Below are 13,108 nucleotides of genomic sequence, written 5' to 3'. Positions count from 1 at the left end.
ATTGTGATCCAAGCCATGCCAACCAGTGTCTTTTCTCAGTGATGCCAAGCAAGTCCTTCCCTTTCTTCTGGCAAATCTGAGAAGATGTGGAGGTCTGAGACAACGACGTTGACCTGCCTGGGAAAGACTGACCCCATTTGAGTTTCTGGCTCTGCATAGCCACAGGTGGAATGGCCTGTATGCTCCCAATCATCTCTGTTGCCTGCTTTTGACCCCCTCACACCCCCACCCCGACCCCCACCCCAGGTACTACTACTTTGCACACTTGTAAGGAAAAAGGGAGCCGAATGGTTAGAAAGTCTCCATTCCATTCACTTCAGAAAAAAGTGGGGATAAGAAGCTCCTCGGCCAAAGAGGGGGGGTTGGGAGAGGTAGATACTGTGTGGCAATATGCAGAAATAGGGATGATCATACTTGAAATCCCTGGGGTTGAACTTTAAGACATGTGATATAACTCCTTTTTTTTCCCCTGTCTAGTCATCTTTGTTTTCGTTTTGGTTTTTGTCTGGTGGTCTTTGTGAGAAGGCCAGCGCATTGGCAATTGTGTTAAATCTGCAGAAATTGCCTCTTGGAAACCAGATGTAGAGGCTGAGTGACCTTTAGGCAAAGACTTGGACACATTCCAACTCTCTGAATGTTTATGACTTAAGACTGGTGCTTTTGGCCCAAGGGCCATTGCTGTCCACCATGAACACTTTTTATTTCAAGGTTCCACAATAACAAGACAGTTATTTGGAAGCAAGTTGTTTTATACCGCCCCTTTTGTATCAGTTATCTATTGCCACATAACAAATGACCACAGACATACTGGTTTATGTTATATACATTTATCATTGCAGTTTCTGTAGGTTGGGAGTCCAGGCGTGGCTTAGCTGGTTCCTTTGATTAAGGCGTCAGCCAGGCTGCATTCTCATGTGGGAGTATGGCCAAAGAAGAATCCACCTGTGAGCTCAGGTTGTAGGCACCGGTAGAATTCATTTCCTTGACTGGGGACTTTGACTTCTTACTGGCTGTCAGTTGAGGCCACCTGTGGTTTCTAGAAGCTGCCTGCAGTTTCTTATCACGTGAGCTTATCCAGTATGGCTGCTTACTTCATCAAGCCAGAAAGGAGAGTCTATAGACTAGTCTGCTATAAGATAGTGTTTTTAATTGTGAAAAAACCCCCACATAACATCAATTTTATCATCTTAACTATTTTTTTTTTTTTTTAAATTTTTTTTTCAACGTTTATTTTTTTATTTTTGGGACAGAGAGAGACAGAGCATGAACGGGGGAGGGGCAGAGAGAGAGGGAGACACAGAATCGGAAACAGGCTCCAGGCTCTGAGCCATCAGCCCAGAGCCCGACGCGGGGCTCGAACTCACGGACCGCGAGATCGTGACCTGGCTGAAGTCGGACGCTTAACCGACTGCGCCACCCAGGCGCCCCCATCTTAACTATTTTTAATCATTTTTACAGTACAGTAGTGTTAACTATGTGCATATTGTATGACAAACCTCTAGAAATGTTTCCTTTTGCAAAACTGAAACTCTACACCCATTGAACACCTCCTCATTTCCCCCTTCTCCTAGCGCCTGGTAACTACCATTCTGCTTTCTGACTCTATAAGTTTACTTTAGATACCTCATATAAGTGAATCGTACACTGTCTTTTTGTGACTGGCTTATTTCACTTAGCATAATGTCCTCAAGGTTTATCCATGTTGTAGCCAATGATAAAACTTCCTTCTTTTAAAAAGTTGAATGATATTCCATTGTGTGTATATACCACATTTCTTTTTTTATATGCAAAGTTTCACAAATTTTATTTTTTTAAGTTTTTATTTAAATTCCAGTTGACATACAGTGTTCTATTAGTTTCATGGATGCAATATAGTGATTCAGCACTTCCGTACATGACGTGCTGCTCATCACAAGTGCCCTCCTGAATCCCCATCACCTATTTCACCCATCCCCCCACGCACCTCTTCTCTGGTAACCATCAGTTTGTTCTCTATAGTTAAGAGTCTGTTTCTTGGTTTGCCTCTATCTCTCTTTTTCCCCTTTGCTCATTTCTTTTGTTTCTTAAATTCCACATATGAGTGAAATCATATCTTGTACCACATTTCTTGACACTTAGGTTGCTTCCACTTTTTGGCTCTTCTGAAAAATGGCACACTGAGCATAGGTGTGCAAATGTCTTTTCAAGACCCTGTTTTCAACTCTTTACGATCTTTACCCAGAAATGGGATTGCTAGATTATATGGTATTTCTATTTTTAGTTTTTTTTTTAAATTTTTTATTTTTAACGTTTATTTATTTTTGAGACAGAGAGAGACACAGCATGAACGGGGGAGGGTCAGAGAGAGAGGGAGACAAAGAATCTGAAACAGGCTCCGGGCTCTGAGCCGTCAGCACAGAGCCCGACACGGGGCTCGAACTCACGGACCTCGAGATCATGACCTGAGCTGAAGTCGGACGCTTAACCGACTGAGCCACCCAGGCGCCCCTCTATTTTTAGTTTTTGAGGAACCTGTCCATGTTTTCCATAGAGGCTGTACCATTTTACATTCCCACCAACAGTGCACAGCGGTTCTCTTTTCTCCACATCTGCACCAGCGCTTGTTATCTTCTTGCTTTTGTGTTTGTTTGTTTGTTTGTTTTGGATAATGCTCATCCTAACAGGTGTGAGCTGATAGCTCTCTGTGGTTTTGATTTGCAGTTCTCTGATGATTAGTGATGTTGGGCATCTTTTTATATGCTTGTGGGCCATCTGTATATTTTCAGTGGAGGAATGTGCATTTAAGTTCTTTGGCCACGTTTAAACCAGGTTATTTTTTTCTCAATTTTTAATTTAAAAAATGTTTATTTTATTTATTTTGAGAGGGAGAGAGAGAGCACGAGAGAATCCCAAGAGGGCTCTGCACTGCTGGCACGGGGCTTGATCTCGTGAACCATGAGGTCATGACCCCAGTTGAAACTGAGAGTCAGACGTTCAACTAACTGAGCCACCCAGGTGCCCCAGGTTATTTGTTTTTAATTGTTGAGCTGTAGGAGTTCTTTCTGTATTCTGGATATTAACGTTTTATCAAAGATATGATTTGCAGATATTTTCTCCCATTCCTTAGCTTACCTTTTCACTCTGCTTATTGTTTCCTCTGACATACAGATATTTTTAAGTTTGATGTAGTCCCATTTGTCTATTTTTGCTTTTGTTGCCTGGCAAGAGAGGGTTTTACATAATGTAACATAATCATGGGAGTGACATCTTATCGCCCTAACCACATTCTCTTGATTAAAAGCAAGTCACAGGTCCTAGCAATATACACGTGGAGAGGATCACACGAAGGCATAAACACCAGGAGGCAGGATCATGGGGGCCACCTTAAGGTCTGTCTGCATGCAAAGGTCAGTAAAAGCCTATTTTTTATTTAACATTTATTTTTATTTTTTTTTTGTTTTTTTTTTAAATTTTTTTTTTATTTAACATTTAACAAACATTTTTAAGGTCTGTTTCCTGCCAAGCATTGTGCTTGGGGATTATGAAATAAATGTGGCATGGTCTCTGCTGTCCATGGGCTTACAGTTAAACATTACAGGTTCTAGTTATGGGTGGAAGGGATCCAGCCTCCTAGAGAAAAGTGACAGGAACGATCAGAACTGACGGGGCAGATACACGGTTTGTCGCTTGTCCAGTGTGACCTACCTCCTTGAGGCAGCCCTCCCTCTCTCCCCTTCTGGAGTCCTGTCCAAGGGAAGACGACTGCCCACCACTCAGCTGAGGGGTTGAGGCTCTAACTCCTCATAAATACTTAGGAAACTTGCAAAGTACAGTCAGCCATCCTTAGGCCTCCCAAAGTTTCAGCTCTTTGAATCTAGGTATGGAGGTTACTCAATAAGAAGATCATAGGAAATAATTGCCTGTTAGTGCACAAAGTTTTAGACACCCCCTCTTTTCCCTGTGGCCCCTGGGTACATGTAATAGATTTTATAGTTCAAAATCCAGCTTACCAATCTTTGTACCATTCACAAACTGGCAATTAAATGTTAACTGTGAATCCAGAAAATAGAGGATACTTCAAAGAAGGAAAAGCAAGGGCATGAACTCCACCCAAGCAGCCTCTGTGTGACCTGAGGAGCAAGGAACAGACCCACATTAGAGCCCTGATGTGAGTGGATGCTGGGCATGTTCTGCTGGGGACAACAAAGGTTATTACCTTAGGACTTATTCCGGAGGTGGAGGAGAAGGTGGTGAATCATTCCTTTTGAAGAGATGATGGAGGTAGGAGAAGGGGTGCAAGAAGATCAAAGGGGGACCCAGAACCATAGGATTGGGAGAACTATAATACATTTTAAGGTATCCTTAAAAGATCAATTATAGAAGGGTGCTACAGGAGAGGAAGAAATGAGATCTGCAGCTAGCATTTCTTAGTGCCTATTATGAGTGGCATGCCTGGCTTGGCATTTTACAGATGTGATTTCCTTTAGTCTTTTTTTGTAATGTTTGTTTATTTATTTTGAGAGAGAGAGCATGAGCAGGGGAGGAGCAGAGAGACAGGGAGAGAGAGAATCCCAAGCAGGCTCCGCGCCGTCAATGCAGAGCCAGACGCAGGGGCTCGAACTCACGAACCGTGAGATCATGACCTGAGCCGAAATCAAGAGTTGGACGTTTAACCGAGTGAGCCACCCAGGTGCCTCTGATTTCATTTAGTCTTTTTGTTTTTTATTAAACATTTTTAAATGTACTCTTGAAATCGTTGTTGTACTATATGCTAACTAATTTGGATATAAATTAAAAAAAAAGACTAATGAAAATAGAGAACACAAAATATATATATATATATATAGTACACCTGAAACTAATATAACACTATATGTTAACTATACTCAAATTAAAATTGAAATAGGGGATGAGATCATGCCATTTGAGATAACCTGCATGGACCTAGAAGGTATTTTGCTACATGAAATAAGTGAGACTAAGAAAGACAAATACTATACGATTTCACTCATAAGTGGAATCTAAAAAAACAAACAAACAAAAAGCAGAATTGAACCTATAAATACAAAGAACAAACTGATGGTTGCCAGAAAGGGTGTGGGAGGTTGGGCAAAATGGGTGAAGGGGAATAGAAGATACGGGCTTCCAGTTATGGAATGAGTAAGTCACAGCATAAGGATACAGTGGATGATATTGTAATAGCGATGTAATGGGACAGGTGGTAGCTACGTTGTGGTGAAAATAGCGCCATGTATAAACCTGTCAAATCATTAAGTTGTGCACCTGAAACTAATGTAACATTGTGTGTTAGCTATACTCAAAAAAAAAAAAATCTTTTAAAAATGTTTATTTATTTTGAGAGAGGCAGAGAGAGCACAAGCAAGGGAGGGGCAGAGAGAGAGGGAGACACAGAATCCAAAGCAGGCTCCAGGCTCCGAGCTGTCAGCACAGAGCCTGATGTGGGGCTGGAACCCACGAACCGCAAGGTAATGACCTGAGCTGAAGTTGGACACTTAATCGACTGAGCCACCCAGTCAGGGAAAACTGGGAATGAAATCAGCCATTTATTTTATTTTATTTTATTTTATTTTATTTTATTTTATTTTATTTTATTTTATTTTATTAAAAAAAGCCTTTTTTTAATGTTTATCTGTTTTTGAGAGAGAGAGAGAGAGAGAGAGAGAGCGCGCAAGTGAGGGAGGGGCAGAGAGAGAGAGGGAGACACAGAATTCGAAGCAGGCTCCAGGATCTGAGCTGTCAGCACAGAGCCCGACACGGGGCTCAAACTCACGAGCCATGCAATCATGAGCTGAGCTGAAGTTGGACGCTTAACTCACTGAGCCACCCAGATGCCCCTGAAATCAGCCATTTAAATAAAGGTAGCATGGATGAATATAATCTGGAATAGTAAGGGTTAAGAGTTTTTTTTTCTTCAAAGCCCCCCAACCTCTATTGTTGAGATTTCTGTCATCATAGAAGCATAGAATGGTAGTGATTCACTAGTACAAATTTCTCATCTAATAGCTAAGAAAACTGAAGCCCATAGAGGGTGAAGTACTTGTCCAAGGTCACACAGCTAGAAGGTGGCAGAGTCAAAAATACAAGTGAGGTCTTCTGATTCTAAGTCAAGAGATCTTTTACTATACCTCAGAGGTCTTCTGGCAAAAATGGAAAACTTAAAAACAGACAGTATATTAAATACTGTCCTAAGGCTAGAGTCCAGGTAGAAAACTGTAAACATTCCATACATTTGGTCCACTTCTCACAAGTTAATTCACTAGCACATGCTTTGTTTTAATTATGGCAAAGAATGCTTGGTCTTATTCCAGTCTACTCAGTTTCTTTTTCTTCCTAAGCCTTCTGTCTCTGGTCTCTGCCTTGTGCGCCTCCCCCACCCCAACCCCTGACCATCCCAAGGACTGATAAGTAGGACTCTGCTGTGTGAATCACAAACACCTACAACTGAGACAAGCACACAATCAACTTGCTAGGAGATCCATGCCACTTAAGAGGCTGCAGGCAGCTGCCCCCATCCAGACTTCTTCACGGGAGAATTCCAGAGGCCACAGAACTTCGCATTCATGGGGGATTCCCCTCTGAACATCTTGTCAGTGAGTCTGGGGCATCACAGTATCACCATGCTTTCTGAGATCAGCGCTATCCCAGTACTTTGAAAATGGTCATGGGGGAGGGGAAGAAAAAATAAAGAGGTTAGAGAGGGAGGGAGCCAAAATATAAGAGACTCTTAAAAACTGAGAACAAACTGAGGGTTGATGGGGGGTGGAATGGAGGGAGGGGGTGGGTGATGGGCATTGAGGAGGGTACCTGTTGGGATGAGCACTGGGTGTTGTATGGAAACCAATTTGACAATAAATTTCATGTTTAAAAAAAAAAAAGAAAATGGTCCATAGCCCTGCATTCATGTTATTCCCTTACAGACAGAGCACACACTCCTAATCTGACAGGAGGAGTGGGTTTTCCTATCCAGGCAGGTGACATAGAGAATGCCAGCCTATTGACATGAAGCCAAAGGGCAGTTGGCTCAGTAAGTACTTTTTGGGAGGTGGGGTTGAATGTACTGTGTGGCAGCAAAAGCAGGAAGTTTGAGGCCAGGCAGACCTAGGTGCAAATCCCAGTGCTGCCAGTTACCAGCTGTGTTTTTGGACAAGATTCTTGAATCTCAGTGTGCTTATCTGTAAAATGGAGTTAGATCGTTTTGTCCTCTCACTATTGTAAATATTAAATGCTGTTGTGAGGGGCGCCTGGGTGGCTCAGTCGGTTAAGTGTCCGACTTCAGCTCAGGTCACGATCTCGTGGTCCGTGAGTTCAAGCCCCGCGTCGGGTTCTGGGCTGATGGCTCAGAGCCTGGAGCCTGCTTCTGATTCTGTGTCTCCCTCTCTCTCTGCCCCTCCCCCATTCATGCTCTGTCTCTCTCTGTCTCAAAAATAAATAAATGTTAAAAAAAATTAAAAAAAAATAAATGCTGTTGTGAAACCCTTTATAGAGTGCTTAGAATATAGTTGGTACCCTCTAAATGTTTATTCCTTTCTGTCTGGCTGGTAATACAAGGAGTATAACAATTTTTAGATTAGGAAGAATAATTGTGAATGGTCCAATAAGAAGAGGGAAGGATTTATCTCTAAACCTATTTTTATCCTGCCCTTACACAGGATCATTCTCTTATTCATTGACCTTTGTCATGAAGCTTTGACCTTCCTCATGAATAATCACTGTGATGTGATTCAGTTAACATTTGCCAACCAATGAGGCCTTCCCGGTGATCACAGAATCAGGAGTCATCACAGAGGTTGGGTAATCAGTATTGTAATCCCTATTGTACTCTGCCCAGAGCGTTTTATCTGCTTGGCCAGACATCATGTAGACAAGGTCCAGTCCAGAACACATCACCTAAGATAAATTATTTACAACTCCGCCTCACTTTAAAAGTGGACCTCATCCATGACCTGATTAATATTTCGCTATAAACCCCGCCTGGAGATTTTTAAAAAAAGAAGCAGCTTGGTGAAAATAGGAGAAAACGTGGAAAAGACCATTATACAGAACATATTCATTCACACAACTTTTTTCCTTTCTCCTTTTTACAGGTATTTTATAGTTATGCCAGATAGAGGGAAATTATGCAGTTACGGTGCTTAGAATCTGGGCAAGACAGCAGACAGAACAATTTCCCAAACTTTCTATTTGGTACCTAGTCTCTGAAACCATGGTTAAAAAGAAAAAGCTGTAAAAGAGCTGTGAATAGTGGTTAAGCACTCTTCCTTTACCTTCAGCAACATGTAACCATGAAACACAATGTACGGTTCTATCATTCTCTTGTTCCACTTCCAGATTAATCCAATTCATTGAAAATTCTCTTCAACATGTCCAAGAATCCCAGTGAACCCCAAGGTGCATAAACACAAACCACACCAAGGCATACACAATCAAATTTCTGAAAAGCAGGGATAAAGACAAAATCTTAAAGATGAGACTAATCACTGGTTTGTCATAAAAAACAATGCAAACCAGAAGATATTGGGAACATCTTTATTTTTTAAAGTTTATTTATTTATTTTGAGAAAAAGATTGCATGGGAGGAGCAGAGAGCGAGAGAGGGAGAATCCCAAGCAGGCTCTGTACTGTCAGTGCGGAGCCTGACACGGAACTCAAACTCATGAACTGTGAGATCATGACCTGTGCTGAAAGCAAGAGTTGGATGCTTAACTGACTGAGCCACCCAGGTGCCACAGAACAACATCTTTAAAGCATTAAAAGAAAAACACTGTCAACTTCCAATTTTATATCCAGTGAAAATGTTCTTCAAAGATGAAGGCAAAATAAAGACATTTCAGTTAAGCCAAAGCCAAGAGAATGCATCGCTAGTGAATTTGCACTACAAGGAATGCTAAGGGAAGTTCTTCAGGCTGAAGGAAAAGGATACCAGATGGACACAGGAGTTTACACAAAGGAATGAAGAGTAAATATGGTAAATATTTGGGTAATATAAAAGATATTTTTCTTGTTTTTAATATCTTTAAAAGAGAATTAACTGCTTAAAGTGAGAATAATAACAGTATATTAGGGGATTTATAATAATTATCGATACAGAATTTATGAACACAACAGCAGAGATAGGATGCAAATATATCATTAAAAGATTCTTACGTTGTATGTTAAATGCTGTAACGTTCAAAGGTAGACTGTGGTAAGTTTAAAATGCATATTGTAAAGCTCAGAGCAACGACTAAAAAATGAAAAGGGTGTAGCTCGTTTGTCAGCAGAGGAGATAAAATGGATTCATAAAAAATAATCCAAGGGAAGAGAGGAAAAGAAGGAAAAAGGAACAAAGAACACCTAGGACAAATGGAAATATAGGACTAGTGTCGTTCCTCTGTCAGGTAAGAAACCACCAAAGGAAAAGCCTAAAACATCTGTATTTACCTGTTAAAACAGAGGTGCTATGTTTGGCCAAGATGAGTTGTGATTCTTTGAGGTTGGGCACATTGCAGTCCCAGAATGATATTGGGATTCTGTTAGCAAGGAATTAGAAGGGAATGGCTGTAGGATAGGTAACTAAAGGTGTCTGCTGGGATTGGTCCTGGAAGTATAGAAAAAGAAAAATCTCAGAGGCCAAAATTGACACTACTCAGCTTGGCACTGTACTAGAACAAGAATACCCCAATGAAAGAATTCCAGCCGCTGAATCTTGAGATGGATCTTTGAGTATTGTGGGGATGGATATATCAGTCTCTCCTTATTCATTTATTTAACAGATTTGTATCGTGTCAGGTATTGTTTTTATCTCTGGAATTATAGCAGTAGAAAAACCAGACAAAGATGTCTGCCCCCATGATGCTTACATTCCAGTGAAGGTATCTTAGCTGAATGCAACAGATTCCACGTTCATCAGTCAATTTTCTGATTATAATTGGATTTATTATGGCCCTCGAACTGTCCCACATTTCATTATGAATTAAGAAATTGGTATTTTTATTTCATCGATCAGTCACTTGGTTGATGTGACTCTTATTAGGGACATATATTTCACCTTTAGTGAAATGACAAATTGTGTTTTTGACCTGCTTATCTGAGGGCCAGTACTTGAACCATGGTAAATTCAACAAGGCATTTCAACCCTGTGAGCCACTGTGGGAGGCAGAAAGCCACACAGTTTTCTCTAGTTAATACCTCAATAGTGCATCTTTCTCCCATTTGGAATGTTTAAATTTATTCATTTGTGTGAAAGGGATACCAGAAGGAAATGTTAAGTTGCAAGGTTCTAAATATCTCTGAAAAAAAGGAGTGCTGACTTTGAAACACTGTGATTTGTGTGATGTATTAAGAACTAATGGGGTTAAAGTTCCTCCTGCCAGGATTTAAGCTTTAAAAACGTTTCCTGTTGATGGTCATTGAGATTGTTGCTTTTTTTCCTGCCCTTTCAAACAATGCTCTTATGCACATTCCTGTATATATCCTTGAGTACAAGAGCAATGATAGAGTATTTACCTAGGACTGGAATGCTGTGTCAAAGGGTTTATGCATGTTCAACTTTATGGAATACAGCCAGATTGCTCCTCAGAGTGATTATGCCAATTCATACCTTCTACTAATCCGTGAATGAGAATTCTTGCCTGCCATTCTCTGTCCTCACCAACAGTTAATATTTTCAGACTCTTTGGTTTTTGCTTACCTGATAGGTATGAAATGGTATCTTATTATGTTTTGAATTTAATTCATTTGATGTTGATCTTTTCAGATGTTTTTTGGCCATATATTCTTTCTTCTACTTGAATTGCCAATTCATGACCTTGTCCATTTTTTATTGGCGACTTTACCTTTTTCTTATTCATTTTTAGTAACCCTTTTATATAATTTATTATTCTAATTTCTCACCCCTCCTTTTTGTTATTTTTGCTCCAGACATGTACCACATCTGTGGCTAGGATATTTTTCTTTGTTGATAGTGTCTTTGGTTAAAAAATATAGTGTCTTTGGTTATATGGAAGTGTTTCATTTATCCATCCATTTTGAACTAAGATTATACTACTGTGTATAAGCAAGTTCCAAATTTTAATATTATCATGGCGAATTTTCCCTATTTTCATGTTTGTGGCTCTTTATATTTAGTGGTTTTAAAAATTTAAAGTCCAGGGCTCCTGGGTGGCTCAGTTGGTTAAGCATCTGACTTAGGCTCGGGTCGTGACCTCACAGTTGGTGGGTTTGAGCCCTGCGTTGGGTTGTGTGCTGACAGCTTGGAGCCTAGAGCCTGCTTGGGATTCTCTGTCTCCTTTGCTCTCTGCCCCTCCTCCATTTGCTGTCTCTCTCAAAAATAGATAAACATTAAAAAAATTAAAGTCCATTTTTATGAAATAAATACAGCAAATGCAACTTTATTTTTGTAAATATTTGCCTGATATGTCCTTTCTCTTAATCTTGACTTTGACCTTAATGTATCTTTATGTTAATGTCATACTGAGAACAGGCCACTGGGCATGGTACACCCTAGTTGCAGAAAATAAGGGCCCTGTGGCCAGTACCAGCTTATATGTTTATTATTCAGGTTTTGAATTTCATGCTTGCTTCTGTCCCTTCATCACTTACTGCTGTCGTGGTGGACAGGACCAGGGGGTGGATAAGGATGACATGTATGCAAGAATCTAGCCAGTAAATGAGACATACTCAGATCCAGTGAAATAGTAATAGGTTCTGAATCTATTTTTGCCAAACACAGTGGAAAGAAGTAGAAATAGAGTTTCCTTATTTCTGGCTTGAGATAGAAAAGAGTCCTAGTTTAGGAAAATTAACATTCAGAGACAGGATTCTGAAATGACAAATTTCAGGACATTTTGTTTGCCATATGTTGGTGGGCCATTTGATGATAACCTAGCAATTAAGCTAGAACCATATGTCATTACTTTATAATTTACCAAAGTAAAAATAACTGTAGAATACCTTTTTTCCACATGGGGAAACTAATCAGAAAGGGAGAAATATTGGCTGAAGGCCTGTATAAATGCTGAATATGCACATCAGAGGGGAACTTGAGGATTATGATTTGAGGCCCCGTGATCTAGGTTTCTAGATGATTTCTCATTTCCCAGTTTGTTCTCATTTCCCAGTCAATTCCCCTGACTCTGCAGAATTGCCTGATTCTAGCAGTGATTGGTGTTATAACATGGTAGGAATCATGAGACTACTTCCCCAGATCTCCCCATATCATGTTTTTCTGGGCAAGTCTGGAGTACAAGACCACGCCCTCTGGTGGAGAAAGATACCACTCACTGCTATTTGGGAAATGCTTGTTAGTCATCATTTGCTACCCATTTTAATTTTGGGGGAAAGATATTTACTATCTCTCAACCCTAATGTCTTTATCTATCAAATGGGAATACTGATCTCCTACAGTTCTTGTGAGGATTAAATAAGATAACTGAGCGATAAGTGCTCAGTAAATAATACTGCCCATGCTAGTATTCCCTCATAGTTGAACAGATATTTATCATGTATTTTATGTATGTTAGGCACCGAGATAAGTAGTCAATACATGGGTGGCTATCATACTGCTAATCCATATTATTATATAATTAAATTACAGTGTATCTGGCACTGTGCCAGGTATAGGAGCCACAGCAGTAAATAAGATCGAACATTTAAGTCTCTGGGTAGGTTTTTCTGGTTCTATTAGTGAGACTCTTTTCTCCCTTATGAGTTCTCTGGACTTCCAAAGAGATCACAGCCAGATGCCTTCCTGCAATGTGGCAGGTTCTGGCTGACTATGGGACAGAAAGGAGGGTAGAAAAACGTGATCGGCCTCTGTCCCTTATAGGCAGGTGGGAAAGAAGCTGCTCACGATGGGGGTCTTTTGCTTTGCTTTACTTTGCCTTCCCTTTCCAGAAGAACCTAGTGTACCATGGGGGATGTTCTGCTGTCACAGGAGAAAAGAATATAGACACAGAGCAACACAGACCAAAATGTTCACTCTGGCCCTTGCACAAGAAAGGACAAGAAAGTAGGGGAGTTGTATTTTCCCAGTCCTTAGGGAAAACTCAGCCTTTTGGACCTCTTCTTCTCCTTAGCAAGTGTCAGTCATCCAGTTCCTTCTGGATGAGACAGGCTAGGAGGGTAGAAA

General features: G+C 40.5%; 1 protein-coding gene and 1 long non-coding RNA gene across 5 annotated transcripts in view; both read left to right on the top strand.

Annotated features, from left to right (window-relative positions):
- The first annotated feature begins 5,763 nt into the window (after positions 1 to 5,763).
- On the top strand, positions 5,764 to 8,592 carry LOC115507064. Its single transcript, XR_003966549.1, has 3 exons — positions 5,764 to 6,590; positions 6,918 to 7,024; positions 7,650 to 8,592. It is a non-coding gene; the product is annotated as an uncharacterized LOC115507064 (long non-coding RNA).
- A 167-nt stretch (positions 8,593 to 8,759) lies between these two features.
- ACOT9 (acyl-CoA thioesterase 9) overlaps positions 8,760 to 13,108 on the top strand; it is a 42,708-nt gene continuing 38,359 nt past the window's right edge. For all 4 annotated transcript variants that reach the window (XM_030305177.1, XM_032592092.1, XM_030305171.1 and 1 more), the window contains exon 1: positions 8,760 to 8,965. Coding sequence is in view for 2 of the 4 variants with exons in the window: in XM_032592092.1 (XP_032447983.1) it covers positions 8,963 to 8,965 (3 nt within the window). In the remaining 2 variants the exon portion in view is untranslated. The remainder of the gene's footprint in view (positions 8,966 to 13,108) is intronic.

Source organism: Lynx canadensis, chromosome X, assembly GCF_007474595.2.
Source record: "Lynx canadensis isolate LIC74 chromosome X, mLynCan4.pri.v2, whole genome shotgun sequence".
Taxonomy (NCBI): domain Eukaryota; kingdom Metazoa; phylum Chordata; class Mammalia; order Carnivora; family Felidae; genus Lynx; species Lynx canadensis.
This window is presented reverse-complemented; position numbering and strand designations above follow the sequence as displayed.